At 46.9% G+C, this 19,263-nt stretch overlaps 1 protein-coding gene across 1 annotated transcript in view; it reads left to right on the top strand.

Moving 5' to 3' along the window:
* Positions 1-301: 301 nt before the first annotated feature.
* Positions 302-19,263, top strand: part of rab3gap2 (RAB3 GTPase activating protein subunit 2 (non-catalytic)) — a 21,708-nt gene continuing 2,746 nt past the window's right edge. The window contains exons 1-30 of the mRNA XM_041855409.2: positions 302-698; positions 1,530-1,612; positions 1,932-2,052; positions 2,169-2,250; positions 2,801-2,848; positions 3,013-3,088; positions 3,178-3,279; positions 3,385-3,484; positions 6,569-6,667; positions 6,877-7,025; positions 7,154-7,233; positions 7,720-7,809; positions 7,997-8,136; positions 8,305-8,494; positions 8,586-8,729; positions 8,879-8,961; positions 9,075-9,139; positions 9,280-9,370; positions 9,494-9,621; positions 10,261-10,474; positions 10,932-11,029; positions 14,827-14,932; positions 15,241-15,401; positions 15,503-15,677; positions 16,847-17,020; positions 17,114-17,220; positions 17,387-17,453; positions 17,537-17,607; positions 17,720-17,755; positions 17,891-17,965. Of these exons, the coding sequence (XP_041711343.1) occupies positions 590-698; positions 1,530-1,612; positions 1,932-2,052; positions 2,169-2,250; positions 2,801-2,848; positions 3,013-3,088; positions 3,178-3,279; positions 3,385-3,484; positions 6,569-6,667; positions 6,877-7,025; positions 7,154-7,233; positions 7,720-7,809; positions 7,997-8,136; positions 8,305-8,494; positions 8,586-8,729; positions 8,879-8,961; positions 9,075-9,139; positions 9,280-9,370; positions 9,494-9,621; positions 10,261-10,474; positions 10,932-11,029; positions 14,827-14,932; positions 15,241-15,401; positions 15,503-15,677; positions 16,847-17,020; positions 17,114-17,220; positions 17,387-17,453; positions 17,537-17,607; positions 17,720-17,755; positions 17,891-17,965 (3,264 nt within the window). The 5' untranslated portion in view covers positions 302-589. The remainder of the gene's footprint in view (positions 699-1,529; positions 1,613-1,931; positions 2,053-2,168; positions 2,251-2,800; positions 2,849-3,012; positions 3,089-3,177; positions 3,280-3,384; positions 3,485-6,568; positions 6,668-6,876; positions 7,026-7,153; positions 7,234-7,719; positions 7,810-7,996; positions 8,137-8,304; positions 8,495-8,585; positions 8,730-8,878; positions 8,962-9,074; positions 9,140-9,279; positions 9,371-9,493; positions 9,622-10,260; positions 10,475-10,931; positions 11,030-14,826; positions 14,933-15,240; positions 15,402-15,502; positions 15,678-16,846; positions 17,021-17,113; positions 17,221-17,386; positions 17,454-17,536; positions 17,608-17,719; positions 17,756-17,890; positions 17,966-19,263) is intronic.

Here is a 19,263-nt window from a genome sequence, read left to right as displayed (position 1 = left end):
AAAAAAGATTGCAGTTAGAGTGCAGTATAACTGAGGTATGCTGCAAATACTGCGTCCAAAATAACAATTTTTTTTACTGCAGTAATTTTGCAGCGGAACTGCAGTTAGAGTGCAGTATAACTATTTTAAATTATTATTTGTACGATAACGTGTATAAAATGTATCGATATTTCTGCACATTTTCGATCATTTCTGCCATAATTATTAATTTACAAAGTTTACAGGACAGGACTCTTATTCTGAAGAAGCCTATTCCAAAAATTCGTGACACGAAAGTGTTTAGTTATACTTGCCTGTTTCACAACGGTATGTGTCATCACCAAAACACCAAGTAAAGAGTGGAAACGGTGGAAATAGTAATGAAAACCACTGACAGCGACAGCCTGTACATTTATTTTTCTACCGATATTCCTAGGAACGTTACAGATATCAACACAACGTATCGCCGAGGACTCTAGTCTTGTCTATTGTATAGATTAGCGCTAACTTCATCATACTGCAACGTTGTTTCTCCCCCGGTTGGACTGTAGCTGCTAGCTAGCCTAGCTGGCTAATTCCCTGTATCCGCCCTGGTCGGGACGGCATCGAAATGTCCTGCTGCCTTCTCGAGTTCTGTCGGGTCCAAGAACTCAAAGCAGTCCGGGAGTTCTTGTTCCAGAGCAAGCAAAACAACCCTTCCTCGGCGGACAAAAAAGCAGGTACTGTTAGCTAACGCTCAGCTCTAGGAGAGATTAGTTGCTGTTTATGACCAACTTGTGTACTTACTTTACAAAAAGAGACAAGGACTGCAAACGTTAATGTTTTAGCTATGGGTGACGTCACCTATCATCTCGTGCCTGCAGAATTTGACAGCTCTCGAAGTCGCACTTTTTGATGCTAGAAACGCCAGGGGCACGGAATGTAAACAATGCACGTATAACTACATGCCTCTTTATATCCTTGGTCTGTCACATCATGAATAATAGAATTAGAGATTATAGCAGTTAATATGCGCAAGGTGTAGTGAATGTGAGCTGGAGAGCTGCTTCGCTCCGCAGTGACAGCGGGAGGCAGACAGGGATGGAAAGAAAGAGGGGGGAGGAAGGGAGTTTTGCCCTTTGTCGTATGCTATGAGTCATCCTACAGGAGGGCTTCTGAACAGATTACCGCATGATACTGGACAAAGGAAGACACATTCACGCTCAAAGCCACGAGCCATTGTGCATGCATGTTTAAGTCAGACCATAGCAACAGGAGTCCCCTTGGCTGTCAATAGGAGTTCTGTCAATCGCTCTACTCCCCCCACTCACTGATATTTATAGCATCTCCAGCTTCATCCCTTTTCTCTCTTCTGGTCGAGGGAGTTTCTCCACTTTCTCTGTTAGTGTGACCCTGCCAGTCCCAAATATGTTTTACAAGTGTGTGTGTATCATGTATCACCTGGTCTGAGTAAATGTTCAACTTTATAGCCTAACATTTTAAAACGGACAATTGATTCTGGATTGCACCTTCTAGTAATTTGTGATTGCCTTTCTCGCTCTCTCACTCAGAGAATGAGCTGGCCTGGGACGACTCCAACTGGGGTTCATGGGATAACCCTGAGGCCAAAGAAGATGGCAGTGGGGACACCACGGTCAGTTTGTCTGTCTCTTACACTGTTTGTCTGTCTCTTACACTGTTTGTCTGTCTCTTTTCTACATACTTTATATATGGTTTTACTTGTTTAAGTTTACACTGAAAGCGTTTTTCCTTCCCAAATGTTTTATTATTATATCTATTTTTGCACTGTTTGGACTTAGGCGACCCGAAAAAACGCTTAGGCGCCCCGCCCAATGATTACAATGGCAGAAGAATCCCTGAAAGTCCTTTGTCCTTGGCACAAAATCAGATAGCACTCTTCCATAGCCCTCAGTGATATCTGAGGGTTGGTCCTGTTGTGTTGTGTTCCTCAGGGGGTGGAGGAGGACAGTGCAGCAGTGAGCGCCCCCTGGCTGCAGGACTGTGTGGTGTCTCTGTCTCCCTGCTCAGACCTGATGGTCGTCGCCAAAGACAGCAAGGCTGTGTTTCTGTCAGGTATGTCTCCCAAAACACAGACACTCACATTAACATATACACGCGCTCAGACATGACACAGACACACTGCTGTTGATGGGGGTGTGTGTGTTGACATTTTCTCTCCTCTCCTACAGCGAAGTGGCGGACAGATGACGGAGGCAGAGAGGGGATGACGCTGGCTGTGTCCTGGAGTGGAACTCTCAGCACCGAGGAGGGGTGAGAGAACATGGCGTGAAGGGGTGGTAGAACAGGGGGTTGAGAGGGAGGAGGGGAAGAAACATGGGGGGCGGATGGATGAGAGAACAGGGGTAGGAGGGGCGGGAGAACAGGGGGAGGAGGGGGAGGAGGCGGGAGAACAAAGGGAGGAGGGGCGGGAGAACAGGGGGAGGAGGGGCGGGAGAACAGAGGGAGGAGGGGAAGAAACATGGGGGCGGATGGATGAGAGAACAGGGGGAGGAGGGGCGGGAGAACAGGGGGGAGGAGGCGGGAGAACAGGGGGAGGAGGGGCGGGAGAACAGAGGGAGGAGGGGCGGGAGAACAGAGGGAGGAGGGGCGGGAGAACAGAGGGAGGAGGGGCGGGAGAACAGAGGGAGGAGGGGCGGGAGAACAGAGGGAGGAGGGGCGGGAGAACAGAGGGAGGAGGGGATGAGAGGGAGGTAGGAAAGAAACAGGGGCGGATGAGAGAGGTAGGGTTGAAAGAATGTGAGGAGAGGAAAGGACACAGAAAGAAGACAAGATTCCAGATTCACTGTGTGTGTCTCTACAGGGAGAGTGTGAGCAGTGTCATCTGTATACCTTTGGCCAGCCAGAAGAGGTAAGCCATCTAGTGTGTCCGTTTGTGTGTCCATCCATGTGTGTTCACTTGTGTGTACATATCAATGTGTGTGTATGTAAGTTTGTGTTCTATTGATGAGTATTCTCTCTCTCTCTCTCTCTCTCTCTCTCTCTGTCTCTGTCTCTGTCTCTCTGTCTGTTCAGGAGTTCCACAGGTCGACCAGACTGGACCTGTATCGCAGTGGGCTTCTCATCTGGCTATGTACGCTTCTACACCGAGGTACAGCAGCATTTACTTGTTACCTGGAAGGCAGAATACCATCAGGAGTCTGGCTGGTGATAATCTAACAGTGGTGTGTATTTTGTCAGAGTGGGGTCCTACTCCTAGCCCAGCTGTTGAATGAGGACCCTGTCCTGAGGCTCAAGTGTCGCACTTATGAAATCCCCCGCCACCCCGGTGTCACCGAGCAGGTACGACTATAGCACACATCGAAACACTGACTGCTGTCTGGGCCTGGATACCAAGGTTCTCTTGGTGACACTTTGTATTTATGAGTCTCTCTCTTTCTCTCTTAGCATGAGGAGCTGAGTATCCTTTATCCAGCAGCCCTGGTCACCATCGACGGCTTCAGTCTCTTCCAGTCTCTACGGGCCTGCAGAAACCAGGTGGCTCGAGGTACTGCTGCATGTGTGTGTGTTTTGTGTCTGTTTGTTAAAGTACTGTAGTAGCAGTAGAGGTAGGGCATTAGTAGTAGTAAAACTAGTTGTAGTACCGCAGTAATGGCGCTATGAATAAGAGCATCTGCTAAATGACTAAAATGTAAATGTAAAATGTTTATGGTGCTACACATAGGATTTCTTTGAATTTTTGCATTGTCATTCCAGAAAATATCCATCATATATCTGGCACTAGTAGTGGAATAATATAGTGGAATAATAGTGTTTCACAGTATTACTTACCTGCCAGTGTTGTGATTGGCTGTGGTATTCGCCTATTGATTTCTCCCGCTGGAGCGGCATCTGTTGTCAAACTGGGAAAGCTGTTCTGACTTTGACTGTGTTATCTAGTGGAAATCGCTTTCTGGTTGCTAAAATTCTACACTGTTCGCTCAATTTCAGTTTATCATTGTACCATCTAAATCGCTGTGAAATGTCTTTTCAATATGAAAAAAAATATTTTTACATCTTATTAAAGCTCATGGTAAGTGACTTTCGGTTTTGGTCCACCAGCATAAAACAGCTGTAAAAACAATATTTTTTGATATTGAAAAGATATTTCACATCGATTTAGATGGTACAATGATTCTCTACACTGTTCAGTGCTTGTCTTCTCACATAAACTGAAATTGCGCAAACAGTGTAGAATTTTAATGCTGTGAAACACTATCATTCCACTATTAGCGTCAGATGGAGAATGGTGCCGGAGGAGATGGCTGCCGTTTTACGGGCTCCTAACCAATTATGCTATTTTGTGTGTTTTTTCACTGTGTTTGTAACTTATTTTGTACATAATGTTTCTGCCGCCGTCTCTTATGACTGAAAAGAGCTTCTGGATATCAGAACAGTGATTACTCACCTCGAACTGGACAAAGATTGTTTTATTTAACGAGTCAGACGCGAAGGATTTACTCGAGATACCCAACCAGGCCCAAATCCCCGTCATTCGCATGAAGAGAAGATGCCGATACAGGGGACGCAGGTCCGGGTGCCTTGTGAGAATTAGTCGGCAAGTGGGTAACCCGCCTCTACCATCCGTCCTATTGGCCAACGTGCAATCATTGGAGAATAAACTGGAGCTCTGTTCAAGACTATCCTACCAACAGGACATTATAAACTGTAATATCTTATGTTTCACCTTGACATGGCTGAACGACGACATGGATAATATACAGTTGGCTGGTTTTTCCGTGCATTGGCAAGACAGAACAGCTGCCTCCGGTAAGAGAAGCGGTGGCGGTCTGTGTCTATTTGTCAATAACAGCTGGTGCACAAAATCAAATATTGAGGAAGTCTCAAGGTTTTGCTCGCCTGAGGTAGAGTATCTCATGATAAGCTGTAGACCACACTATTTACCAACAGATTTTTCATCTATATTTTTCGTAGCTGTCTATTTACCACCACAAACTGATGCTGGCACTAAGACCGCACTCAACAAGCTGTATAAAGCCATAAGCAAACAAGAAAATGCTCATCCAGAGGCGGCGCTTCTAGTGGCCGGGGACTTTAATGCAGGGAAACTTAAATCCGTTTTACCTAATTTCTACCAGCATGTTACATGTGCAACAAGAGGGGGAAAAAAGTCTAGACCACCATTACTCCACACACAGAGACGCGTACAAAGCTCTGCCTCGCCCTCCATTTGGCAAATCTGACCATAATTCTATCGTCCTGATTCCTGCATAAAAGCAAAAACTAAAGCAGGAAGTACCAGTGACTCGCTTAATACGGAAGTGGTCAGATGACGCAGATGCTAAGCTACAGGACTCATCCAATGGCATTGAGGAGTATACCACATGTCACCAGCTTCATCAATAAGTGCATTGATGACGTCGTCCCCACAGTGACCGTACGTACATACCCCAACCAGAAGCCATGGATTACAGGCAACATCCGCACTGAGCTAAAGGGTAGTGCTGCCACTTTCAAGGAGCGGGACTCTAACCCGGACGCTTATAAGAAATCCTGCTATGCCCTCAGACAAACCATCAAACAGGCAAAGCTTAAATACAGGACTAAGATTGAATCCTATTACACTGGTTCTGACGCTCGTCAGATGTGGCAGGGCTTGCAAACTATTACAGACTACAAATGGAAGCCCAGCCACGAGCTGCCCAGTGACACAAGCCTACCAGACAAGCTAAATGACGCAATCTCTATTGCACTCAACACTGCCCTTTCCCTCCTGGACAAAAGGAACACCTATGTGAGAATGCTGTTCATTGACTACAGCCCAGCGTTCAACACCATAGTGCCTTCAAAGTTCATCACTAAGCTAAGGACCCTGGGACAAAACACCTCCTCTGCAACTGGATCCTGGATTTCCTGGTAAGGGTAGGCAACAACACATCTTGCACACTGATCCTCAACACAGGGGCCTCTCAGGGGTAAAAGGGGTAAAAGGATATCCGAAACTTTGAACATCCCACGGAGCACCATTAAATCCATTATTAAAAAATGGAAAGAATATGGCACCACAACAAACCTGCCAAGAGAGGGCCACCCACCAAAACTCACAGACCAGGCAAGGAGGGCATTAATCAGAGAGGCAACAAAGAGACCAAACATAACCCCGAAGGAGCTGCTTTACGGAAGAGTGGCCAGAAAAAAGCCATTGCTTAAAGAAAAAAATAAGCAAACACATTTGGTGTTAGCCAAAAGGCATGTGGGAGACTCCCCAAACATATGGAAGAAGGTACTCTGGTCACATGAGACTAAAATTGAGCTTTGTGGCGCAAACCCAACACCTCTCATCACCCCGATATTCTATATTTTGTGTATTGTAGCTTGAGGTGATATACAGTATACTGGAATTCCATACCATTTACTCAACTCTTTCCCTCATCTCGTCTTTCTCTCTGTCTACCCTCTCTTCCTCCAAACCCCTTCTCTTTGTCATTATTCTTTACTTTCTATGTGCGTGTCTTCTCTCTCTCTCTCTCTCTCTCTCTCTCTCTCTCTCTCTCTCTCTCTCTCTCTCTCTCTCTCTCTCTCTCTCTCTCTCTCTCTCTCTCTCCCCCCTCCCCTCCCCTCCCCTCCCCAGCGGCGGCAGCAGGCAGTGAGGTGGTCCAGCCTCCTCCTCTGGCCTATAAGAAGTGGGGTCTACAGGACATGGATGCTATCGTAGACCACAGCAGTGTGGGTGAGCGAGAGGAAGAGGGAGGGTCAGATGGATGGATGGGCACAGGGAGTGGGGGGGCTGGAGGGGGAAGGAGGACGGGGAGTGGGCGGGAGAAGAAAGGGGGAGAAGATCATGAAGAATTGATTGGATGGATACTGGTTGAAAGACAGTGAAACTGTAGCTATGTTCTCCATTCTAACTGTGCTCTCTTTTCGTACCTCCCTTCCCAGGTATAATGACGCTGTGTGTGTTTGACCAGATGAAGAATGCATCTATCCTGGGGGGTTTCCATGCCTCTGTGAAGGGCAGCCTCCCTGCCATGAGTCAGTACATCACTGTGGGGGGAGGACCCTACACAGGCTTCTACTATGCCATAGAGGTGTGTGTTTGTGTCTGTCTGCTGTCCATCTTTTTCTCACCTCACGCATGTCTATTTATCTCTCTGAGAGAAAGTTGTAGTAGACCAGTAGCAGGGATTCCTGACTGTCCTATTTTCTCTCCCTCTAGGGCAGCTCCCAGCCTCTCCTCTCCCACGTTGCTCTGGCTGTGGCCAGCAAACTCACGTCGGCCTTATTCACCGCCGCCAGGTGTGTGTGTGTGTGTATTCCTTGGTGAATGTTAGGCTTGGGCGGTATACCATATACCAGGGTATTTTGAAATACCCACGGTATGATTTTCAAAACCCTCACAGGGGTTGCGCGCTATGATTCTGCTTATAACTATGAGTTAAATATCTAAGATTTTCTCCAGCTCAGGGCTCCAGCTATGCATTTGGTTTGCTCTGTATTTTTCCTCTCCTTTCCATTCCGTCTCTTCTCACTCCTTCTGCATTGCCTCTTTTCTCTCTGTACCCTTTCTCTCCCCTCTACTTTTCCTCTCTCTCTCTCTCTCTCTCTCTCTCTCTCTCTCTCTCTCTCTCTCTCTCTCTCTCTCTCTCTCTCTCTCTCTCTCTCTCTCTCTCTCTCTCTCTCTCTCTCTCTCTCTCTCTCTCTCTCTCTCTCTCTCTCTCTCTCTCTCTCTCTCTCTCTCTCTCTCTCTCTCTCTCTCTCTCTCTCTCTCTCTCTCTCTCTCAGTGGGTGGCTGGGCTGGAAGAAACAGAATGAGGAAGAGCCAACTCAGAAACAGAAGCCCAAGGTGGAACCGGCCACGCCCCTGGCAGTCAGGTGACCAACACATCCCTCTTATTAGAAGAACTAGGAAATGGTTTCTTCTGCACATACACTCTGACACACTGTCAATTTGCCAAGTTACCTTACCACTTTCACTTGCAAATGAATCAATTTGCCTGGTTTACATTTCTAACTGAAGTGATTACCTCACCCTGTCCTTCCTCTTGTGTCCCGTCCCCAGGTTTGGTCTCCCAGACTCGCGGCGTCATGGGGAGTCCATCTGTCTGTCCCCCTGTAACACTCTGGCTGGGGTCACGGATGACTTTGGCAGGGTCATGCTGCTCGACGTGGGGAGAGGCATCGCCATCCGCATGTGGAAGGGTGAGAGAGATAAAAATAGAGTTTCCCTTTAACACTCAACAGTAACTGAATTTTCTGGTTTATTATAAAGACAGGAAACATTTTGTAGGGTTTAGTTTTCATTGATTTGGAAAAAGGCCCTGGTTATATATCTAGTTATAATCTAATTCTGAGTGTTCCCTGCCCCAGGCTACCGGGATGCCCAGCTGGGTTGGGTGCAGGTGTCTGAGGGGCGGGGCGAGTCTTCCCCGTCTGCGCCCCTCCCACGGCGCCACGCTCAGTTCCTGGTCATCTACGCCCCCAGGAGAGGCATCCTGGAGGTGTGGGGCACACAGCAGGGCCCCCGAGTAGGAGCCTTCACTGTCGGGAAACACTGCAGGTACACAGGCACACACACACATTTCTGATTTAAAGCATTTGCACCATTCTAACCAGTAAACATTACCTTCTCTCCTGTGTGAATGTGTCAGGTTGCTGTATGCAGGCTACCGGCTGATGGGGGTGAACAGTGTGACCAGTCAGGGCTGGCAGCTCCACACACAGCAGGTGTGTCTGTTCGACCCTGCTACTGGAGTACTACGCACTATCACTGTCCCCTTCCATCTGGCCCTCAGGTGAGTACATACACATACTTCGTATCAGGGTTACAATTATTTTCATGTGAAAAGTTATTTCGAACACTATGGTCTCTCGATAGTCATACATGACAAAAATACACACGCAAAATGCTGCAGTGCAGTAACAGTGTTGACTCCTGTTTCAGTGATAAGAAGAGTGAGAGAGCAAAGGACATGCACCTGCTGAAGAGACTGACCACACTACTGAAGAACAGAGAGGTGGAAGCAGGTACGACAGAGATGGACGGGGAAAATGAAAAGATGAGAGTGTGCCCTTTCCAGAAGTATTTGAACAGGGCAAACAAGAAGAGCTCTTTCTTACCTTTGACCTTCTCTCCTCAGATATCCTGGAGAGTGAGGCCCAGAGTGTACTGCTGGACATCAAACACCCTGCTATTAAGAAACAGGTCAACGAACACACACACACACACACACACACACACACACACACACACACACACACACACACACTCAGACACAGAGGGGGGTCAGCACACCCAGGGAATGTCCTTCCTTATTACTTTCTGCTCTCTGTCCTGCACTTTAGGCCCTGGAGTCTCTGCTAGCCAATAAGAATGCTCCAGTCTCCTGTCTGACCAACATCACCCGAGTCTTACTGGCCAGTCTCAGGGGGAAAGGTACCGTGCATTTCTGGATATTTATTGAGAATGAATATCAAAACCATGTTTTTGTACAAATATGTGTCTTAATGCTTCTGTGTTTGTGAATGCCTGTGTGTTGCCTGTGTGTTGTCCCTGCAGACCCTGAGGCGGTAGATGAAGCATTGCTCCAGTTGTGTTCCTCCCAGCTGAAACTGCTCCAGCTCTACACCGACATCCAACAGCTGCACTCTACTGTGGAGGCTAGCACAGACACACACACTAAGCCTGTGAGTGCAGAACCACCACGCACACACACGTTTTGTTCATCTATCCTCGTGGGCCCTAAAATTCATTTCCATTCAAAATCACATTTTCCTTTACCATAACTCTAAATCTAATCAATAACCCCTTACCCTAATTCTAACCCTAAACCTAACCCCTAAACTTAAAATAGCCTTTGTCCTCATGAGGATATGGGAAATGTCCCCAAAGGTCCCCACAAGGATAGAAGAACCAACCCACACACACATATACAGTACATACAAACACAAACACACACACACACACTAAACCTGTGAGTACAGCATTCTGACACTGAATAAACTAGCTACATTCAGAACAGTAAACAGCAGGCTGAGTTGCCAACAACATTTACCAATTTGGAATTTTGAACTACTCTTCTTTTTCTCTTCTCTTCTCTTCTCTTCTCTTCTCTTCTCTTCTCTTCTCTTCTCTTCTCTTCTCTTCTCTTCTCTTCTCTTCTCTTCTCTTCTCTTCTCTTCTTCTCTTCTCTTCTCTTCTCTTCTCTTCTCTTCTCTTCTCTTCTCTTCTCTTCTCTTCTCTTCTCTTCTCTTCTCTTCTCTTCTCTTCTCTTCTCTTCTCTTCTCTTCCCTTCTCTTCCTCCTCCACTGCTTCCTCCTATCCAGACAGAGGTTGCAGGAGTAGAGGAGGAGCTGGCCCGCGTCTCCCTCATCCTGCAGCGCTACACAGAGCTCACCTCCGGCTCCCGCCCCTCCGTCTCATTCGCCCAGGACTCCCCTGACGGATCACTTCCTGTACGCAGCTTTCTGTCCCAGATGGAGTGTGATGGAGAGGAGATCAGGGTGGTCCCGGGGCCCGACACAGACTGGACACAACTGGGTAGGATGAACGCGCGCACACACACACACACACACACACACACACACAATTAGTCACATTACCCCTATACAAATCTACCTCTATCACTCCAGTATCCCTGCACATTGTAAATATGATACTGGAACTGACTGAGCCTGGATATAGTATTCTTACTTTCTCGTGTTCTTATTTTTATTTCTCGTGTGTTTTTGTTCTACCTTATGTTATTTCTAGTATTACATTGTTATTGATTACTGCATTGTTGGGTTTAGAGCTTGCAAGAAAGGCATTTCACTGTACTTGTGCACGTGACATTGAAAACTTGAAAATGTGTAAAATTGCAGGAAATTAGCTTTAAAACTGCTACATTTCCCCTTCGCTCCATGGCATAATGTGTACTTGTGCACGCGACATTAAAAACTTGAAACTTGAAACCTATGTGTATAAGGGGTAAGACTGTGTGTTGTTTTCCCTGTAGGGAGCTTTCTGTTCTGGGGCTGTCTGACAGGAGAGAGCCCTCTACAGAAAGTCTGTGACACACTCCAGGAGACCGGCATCAGCCCACAGCATTTACTGGTGAGGAGAGGAAGGAGAGTGGTATGTCAAGAGGATGGGAGTGTGACGTGCACTAATATCCATTTTGCATGCAGCACATGCTTTTTACCAGTGCTGCAGCGCAGGGAAATGTTTTAATATTTTATTTATTTTAATTATTTCATCCTTTATTTAACCGGGTAAGCCAGTTGAGAACAAGTTCTCATTTACAACTGCGACCTGGCCAAGATAAAGCAAAGCAGTGCGATAAAAACAACAACACAGAGTTACATATGGGGTAAACAAAACATAAAGTCAAAAATACAACAAAAAATATATATACAGTGTGTACGAATGTAGTAAGTTATGGAGGTAAGGTAATAAATAGGCCATAGTGCAAAATAGTTACAATTTCGTATAATACTGGAATGCTAGATGTGCAAAGGATGATGTGCAAATAGAGATACCGGGGTGCAAATTAGCAAAATAAATAACAATAATGGGATGAGGTAGTTGGGTGGGCTAATTTCAGAAAGGCTGTGTACAGGTGCAGTGATCGGTAAGCTGATCTGACAACTGACGCTTAAAGTTAGTGATGGAGATAAGAGTCTCCAGCTTCAGAGATTTTTGCAGTTCGTTCCAGTCATTGGCAGCAGAGAACTGGAAGGAATGGCGGGCAAAGGAGGTGTTGGCTTTGGGGATGACCAGTGAGATATACCTGCTGGAGCGCAGACTACAGGTGGGTGTTGCTATGGTGACCAGTGAGCTAAGATAAGACGGGGATTTGCCTAGCAGTGATTTATAGATGACCTGGAGCCAGTGGGTTTGGCGATGAATATGTAGTGAGGGCCAGCCAACAAGCGCGTACAGGTCACAATGGTGGGTAGTATATGGGGCTTTGGTGACAAAACGGATGGCACTGTGATAGACTACATCCTATTTGCTGAGTAGGGTGTTGGAGAATATTTTGTAAATGACATCGCCGAAGTCAAGGATCGGTAGGATAGTCAGTTTTACGAGAGCATGTTTGGCAGCATGAGTGAAGGAGGCTTTGTTGCGAAATAGGAAGCCGATTCTAGATCTAACTTTTGATTGAAGATGCTTAATGTGAGTCTGGAAGGAGAGTTTACAGTCTAACCAGACACCTAGGTATTTGTAGTTGTCCACATACTCTAGGTCAGACCTGCCGAGAGTAGTGATTCTAGTCGGGTGGGAGGGTGCAAGCAGCGTTCGGTTGAAGAGCATGCATTTAGTTTTACTAGTGTTTAAGAGCAGTTGGAGGCTACGGAAGGAGTGTTGTATGGCATTGAAGCTCGTTTGGAGGTTTGTTAACACAGTGTCCAATGAAGGGCCAGATGTATACAAAATGGTGTCGTCCGCATAGACGTGGATCCGAGCGTCACCAGCAGCAAGAGCGACATCATTGATATACACAGAGAATAGAGTCGGCCCGAGAATTGAATCCTGTGGCACGCCCATAGAGACGGCCAGAGGTCCAGACAACAGGCCCTCCGATTTGACACATTGAACTCTATTTGAGAAGTAGTTGGTGAACCAGGCGAGGCAGTCATTAGAGAAACCAAGGCTATTTAGTCTGCCAATAAGAATGCGGTGGTTGACAGAGTCGAAAGCCTTGGCCAGGTCGATGAAGATGGCTGCGCAGTACTGTCTTTTATCGATTGCGTTTATAATATCGTTTAGGACCTTGAGCGTGGCTGAGGTGCACCCATGACCAGCTCGGAAACCGGATTGCATAGCGGAGAAGGTACGGTGGGATACGAAATGGTCGGTGATCTGTTTGTTAACTTGGCTTTCAAATACTTTCGAAAGGCAGGGCAGGATGGATATAGGTCTATAACAGTTAGGATCTAGAGTGTCACCCCCCTTTGAAGAGGGGGATGACCGCGGCAGCTTTCAATCTCTGGGGATCTCAGACGTTACGAAAGAGAGGTTGAACAGGCTAGTAATAGGGGTTGCGACAATTTCGGCGGCTAATTTTAGAAAGAAAGGGTCCAGATTGTCTAGCCCAGCTGATTTGTAGGGGTCCAGATTTTTTAGCTCTTTCAGAACATCCAGGTGGAAAGCATGGCCAGCCGTAGCAAAATGCTTGTTGAAATTCTCGATTATTGTAGATTTATCGGTGGTGACAGTGTTTCCTAGCCTCAGTGCAGTGGGCAGTTGGGAGGAGGTGCTCTTATTTTCCATGGACTTTACAGTGTCCCAAAACTTTTTGGAGTTAGTGCTACAGGATGCAAATGTCTGTTTGAAAAAGCTAGCCTTTGCTTTCTTAACTGATTGTGTATATTGGTTCCTGACTTCCCTAAAAGTTGCATATCGCGGGGGCTGTTCGATGCTAATGCAGTACGGCACAGGATGTTTTTGTGCTGGTCAATGGCAGTCAAGTCTGAGGAGAACCAGGGGCTATATCTGTTCTTATTTCGGAATTTTTTTAATGGGGCATGCTTATTTAAGATTGAGAGGAAAGCACTTTTAAAGAACAACCAGGCATCCTCTACTGACGGAATGAGGTCAATATCCATCCAGGATACCCGGGCCAGGTCAATTAGAAAGGCCTGCTCGCTAAAGTGTTTTAGGGAGCGTTTGACAGTGATGAGGGGTGGTCGTTTGATCGCGGACCCATTACGGACGCAGGCAATAAGGCAGTGATCGCTGAGATCCTGGTTGAACACAGCGGAGGTGTATTTAGAGGGTAAATTTGTCAGGATGATATCTATGAGAATGCCCATGTTTACAGATTTAGGGTTGTACCTGGTATGTTCGTTGATAATTTGTGTGAGATTGAGGGCATCTAGTTTAGATTGTAGGTTGGCCGGGGTGTTAAGCATATCCCAGTTTAGGTCACCAAGCAGTATGAACTATGAGGATAGATGGGGGGCAATCAGTTCACATATGGTGTCCAGGGCACAGCTCGGGGCTGAGGGGGGTCTGTAGCAAGCGGCAACAGTGAGAGACTTATTTCTGGAAAGGTGGATTTTTAGCAGTAGAAGCTCAAACTGTTTGGGCACAGACCTGGATAGTACGATAGAGCTCTCTACAGTAGATTGCAACCCCACCCCCTTTGGCAGTTCTATCGAGACAGAAAATGTTGTAGTTGGGGATGGAAATTTCTGAATATTTGGCGGCCGTCCTAAACCAGGATTCAGACACTGCTAGAACATCAGGGTTGGCGGAGTGTGCTAGTGCAGTGAATAACTCAAACTTAGCAAGGAGGCTTCGGATATTAACGTGCAAGAAACCAAGGCTTTTACGATTACAGAAGTCAACAAATGATAACGCCTGGGGAGTAGGAGTGATACTGGGGGCTACAGGGCCTGGGTTAACCTCTACATCACCAGAGGAACAGAGGAGGAGTAGAATAAGGATATGGCTAAAGGCTTTAAGTACTGGTCTTCTAGTGCGTTGGGTACAGAGAAAAAAAGGGGCAGGTTTCCGGGCGTTGTAGAATAGATTCAGGGCATTATGTACAGAAAAGGATATGGAAGGATAGGAGTACAGTGGAGGTAAACCTAAGCGTTGGGTAACGATGAAGGAGAGAGCATCACTGGAGGCACCGATTGAGTTGGTCTCTGCGTGTATGGGGGGTGGGACAAAAGAGCTATCTAAGGCAGGTTTAGCTGGGCTGGGGGATCTACAGTGAAATAGTACAATCTGCCCAACTGTATGCATCCATCCATATTTTTTTATCCGTACCTCCGATTTCAAGGAAGGGGAGATTTGGGTATGGGAGGAAGTATAGACTGAAATAGAATGAAATGTAACTCTTCCATGTTGTCTGTCTGTGTGTGTGTCTGTATGTGTGTGTGTGTTCTTTCCCTCAGTCTCTGCTGCTGAGTGTATGGCTGCACAGAGAGAAGGAAGTATTGAAGAAACCAAAGGCCGTCAGACACCTACACACACTCCTCACTGCCCTCAGCTCCATGAAAGGTGTGTGAGCACATCTTATTTTGTAATGTGGTCTGTGCTGTGATAAAATTGAGTTAGCAGTTGGGTTGTGGTTAGATAATAGGTAGTGGAGTCCACAGGAGGCTAGTGGCTCCTTAATTGGGGAGGACGGGCTCGTGGTTATGGCTGGAGCGGAATTGTGGAATGGTATCCAACACATGGTTCCCAGGTGTTTGATCCCATTTGTTCCGTTCCGGACATTATTATGAGCCGTCCTCCCCTCAGCAGCCTCCTGTGGTGGACTCCCATTGACTTTCGTAGACGTCTGTGTTTCTTCCTCCTCTCCTTAGGTGCGGTGGAGGAGTCATGGGACATGCAGTGTGTCTCCCCCTGGTGGCAGCAGGTGCGGTCTGCGTGTGTCCAGTCCCACAGTGCTGCTGCTGCACTGCTGGCTGCAATAGTGGCTCACCGCGCTGCCAAGGATAACATCACCAGCCTGGCCGATACCAAGGTAACATACACATGCGCACGCGCACACACACACACACTGATATGTGTGCTTCGTCACTGACTCCCTCTCTGTGTGTGTGTGTGTGTGTGTGTGTGTGTCAGTTCCAGTCGGAGTGGGAGGCGGTGTCGTTGGAGCTGGAGCAGTGGGCGGTGTGTGTGAGACAGCTGGAGGATGTGCTGGCCCTGCAGACGCTGCTGTGTATGCCTCCTCTTAAGGGAACACCAGGGGGCGTCACACCACACTGCTCAGTCAAAGCCCTGCTGGAGGGAGGCCGAGGTACTAGATGAATACTATAAGAAATAAAAAGGCTGTGGCTGCGAATCCGTCCCCGTCTCACCCCCCCTAGAACCCCATGGAAAGATCCGGATCACTTTCTGCGCATGTGTGTGAACTTTTGAGCAGATGGTGTTAACAAACTGCAGCATACCTGTGTTTCGATTCAATCAAAGCACATACGTAACCAAAAGTATGTGAACACCTGCTTGTCAAACATCTCATTCCAAAATCATGGGCATTAATATGGAGTTGGTCCCCCCTTTGCTGCTATACCAGCCTCCAATCTTCTGGGAAGGCTTTCCGCTAGATGTTGGAACATTGCTGTGGGGACTTGCTTCCATTCAGCCACAAGAGCATTAGTGAGGTCGGGCACTGATGTTGGGCGATTAGGCCTGGTAGAAACTATTGGCCAGTCTTTGAGTTTTTGCCATGTACTGACTGCGTCTGAGTGATTGAAGCGGGGAGAACAGGGCATGGCTTGGGTGGCTGGGGTCCCTGATCTTCTTGGCCTCCCTGCGACACCTGGTGTTGTAGGTGTCCTGTTGGCAGGCAGTGTGCACCCAATGGTGCGTTCGGCTGCACGTATCACCCTCTGAAGAGCGTTGCGGTCCACGGTGGTGGAGTTGCCGTACCGGGCTGTGATGCAGTCCGACAATATGCTCTCGATGGCGCTCCTGTAGAACACTGTGAGGGCCCTCGGGGACAGGCTGAATTTCTTCAGCATCCTGAGGTTGAAGAGTCGCTGTCGTGCCTTCTTCACTACGGTGTCCTTGTGGTTAGACCATTTCAGCTTCATTACAATAACGGTATACTATGCTATTATATACTGTCATTGTGATCTTGCAGACATTGATTCAGCTTTGATCTACCGGTAACTATTAAACGAGCGCCATTTGCCAGAGTAGCCTGTTCTCTACAAGTAGAGCAGAGACTGTGTGTAAAGTACAGAATCCCACACATGCGCAGAAGCTTCAGGACCTTTAAACCCCAGGAAGAAAGGTCCAGAAAAGTTGGATCCGCAGCCACTTAAATCCTTGAAGGAATCTCAGATCTGAGAGGCTTGGGATTGGTGAGAGTGGTAAAGTGAAACTTTGCTTTCACCAATCCAATCACATGAAAAGTAGATCCCTTTCTTTCTCTCTCTCTTTCCCCCCCATTCTTTCTCTCAGGTGGTATAGCAGACAGTGTGGCTAAGTGGGTGTTCAGGCAGGACTTGGCCCCTGAGCGGCTGAAGGACATGCTGCAGAGGAGGGGGGAGGCCCAGAGCACGGAACAGCCGTCCCAGCCAGTGCTGGGGGATGGAGAGAAAAGCCAGAAGGATGCAGACTTCAATAGGGCAGCAGGTGAGTGGGTACTCCTGTGGTCACTAAACGGATTCCTCTATAGGAAGTGTGGTTGTTGTTGTATTAAAGAGTGTGTTTTCTGTGTCCCTCCAGAGCTGCTGGTGTCTGTGTGTCAGCGATTCCCAGACTCCCTCTCTCCTGACCTGCTCTTTGCCCACTGCTGCTGGGAGTACGTAGTTCAGTGGAACAAAGACCCAGAGGTTTGGCTCCATACAGTACCAGCACACAGACACTCACATCCATACACATTATACACACACACTCACACATCTATACACACACATACACTCACATCCGTATACATCTATATACACACAGTTTGAGGTGTACAATCTAATGTTTTGTTCTCTCTTTCTCTCTCTGTAGGAGGGGAGGTATCTGTGTTGTGCAGTAGAACACCTGAAGCTAGTCTCTAGTCCTCACATCCAGCTGGGTCAGACTATACAGAATCGTATTTAATATTCACGCAGTGTGTCCCTTGGTTTGTGCTATAAGACGACTCTCTTTCTCCTGCAGGCATCTCCTCAATGATGTGGAACACGTTCATCGTTAAACGTTTCTCAGCTGCTGCTTTCCTTATGGAGAAGGTGAGCAGCGATTGTTTGTATGTGAGAGAGTTCTGATGCATGAAACGTCGTTGATCATGATTATCTTTATAATGCTCCAACCCATCCTCTGTTTGTGTTTCCTCCTCCACAGGTTGGGAAGGCCCCTAAAGACCGCCTGTGTCGACGGGTGAGCAGAGCACTGCCCTATTCAGCTTTACAGCTACATGTCTAGCTCTCTGATTGGAACTTGTTGATCTTGGGCTGTGAATAGACATAGTACATAGCGGTATATACAATTTGTGGTGTTTCTGTGTTTATTCAGGATGTGGGAATGGGAGACGGTGCCATGACATCATTCCTGGGCTCCTGTGCTGAGCTGCTACAGATTCTGATGGAGGTACACAAAAAAAGATGGATGGATGCATACAGTTAGGCAAATTAACTGCGCTGCAGCACAGGTAAAAAGCATGTGCTGTGTGCAAAGTGGATGTAAGTCAACGCCACCCTGTAAGAGGGTTTGCCACAGTAATGATGTACCATTCAGGGCTTGAAATTAAGGGCATCCCGTCGTCCCGGGGACGATAAAAAAATGAATATGTCTGGGATGGTTCTAAACAGACGTTGGGAAGGTTGGGGGACGATAGGCCATATAATTAAAATGCATACAACAGTGGTTCCATACTAAAAAAATGTAACACAAAGATGAGGCTGCTCAAACAGATAACAACATTTAGCTTAAAAGTTGATAAACTATGAATAATTCATATTACAAGCGCAGCAATGTGTTCACTCGTCTCGGCCATATGTGTGAATGTTCCAAAATGCTATTACGGGAGAACACCATTCTCAAACGTGCACCTGATGGGAGCAGTTTTTAAAATGCGACAGAGATGGATATACAACTTAATGGTAGAAACTTGGAAAGAGGGAATATCTAAAGATGCAACAATAGGATTGTGCCTTACTGCCTTTGGACAGTAGAAGAAACAATTCTGGTTTCAATGGCATATCAGGAAATCTTAAAGAACTCACTATTTTTCTATGGTCTAATTTTGGCTGTAGGCTATTAAAAGCAAAACGTCCAGGTTTCAAACAATGATATGGCTGGCTAGACTTCGCATATATATTTATTTAGGTTATGGAAATGTTTAATATTAGAATTTCATTACAATGTTGGGCAAATAGGCCTATTAGAATGCACATTTTACTCTCTCCCAGCCTGTCTGCGGGCCTACTGGCCAGGATCTGAGGTTGCGTGTGCCGGGAGTTGCTGTGGCATTTGCATTGTCTTTAGGTTATTCCAGAGAAATGGTTGTATCTCTGTGGCCTGAACTGAATGCACACTGTAAAATATGCAAAGTATTTCTGCCTCGCGCTGCAACACTGCATGGCTGGGGGCTGTGCGTGCGCACGTGAAGAGCTGAGTAACAGATTCATTTTTAGAAGCGCTGGGCACAGGCAAAAAAGTTTGTTTAATTTTCTTTAAATGAGTCTACTGAAGTAAGACTTTGTCCTTGTGCTTCTTGGCTATTTACATTGTTTTGTTCACAAGCTAGGTTGTTTTTTCATGTTTGAGTTTCAATAGCTAGGGAAGAGAAACAACGCGGATACTAGTCACTCTCGATCTGTCACAAACATGACTCAAGTCGCGTTACCACGGTACCCTCCTTTTAAAGCGGCAGGTGAAAATGTTTG

The sequence above is a fragment of the Coregonus clupeaformis genome, chromosome 29, assembly GCF_020615455.1.
Source record: "Coregonus clupeaformis isolate EN_2021a chromosome 29, ASM2061545v1, whole genome shotgun sequence".
Classification (NCBI taxonomy): Eukaryota; Metazoa; Chordata; class Actinopteri; order Salmoniformes; family Salmonidae; genus Coregonus; species Coregonus clupeaformis.
The sequence above is the reverse complement of the archived record's forward strand: the minus strand, read 5'-3'. Positions and strand labels throughout refer to the sequence as shown.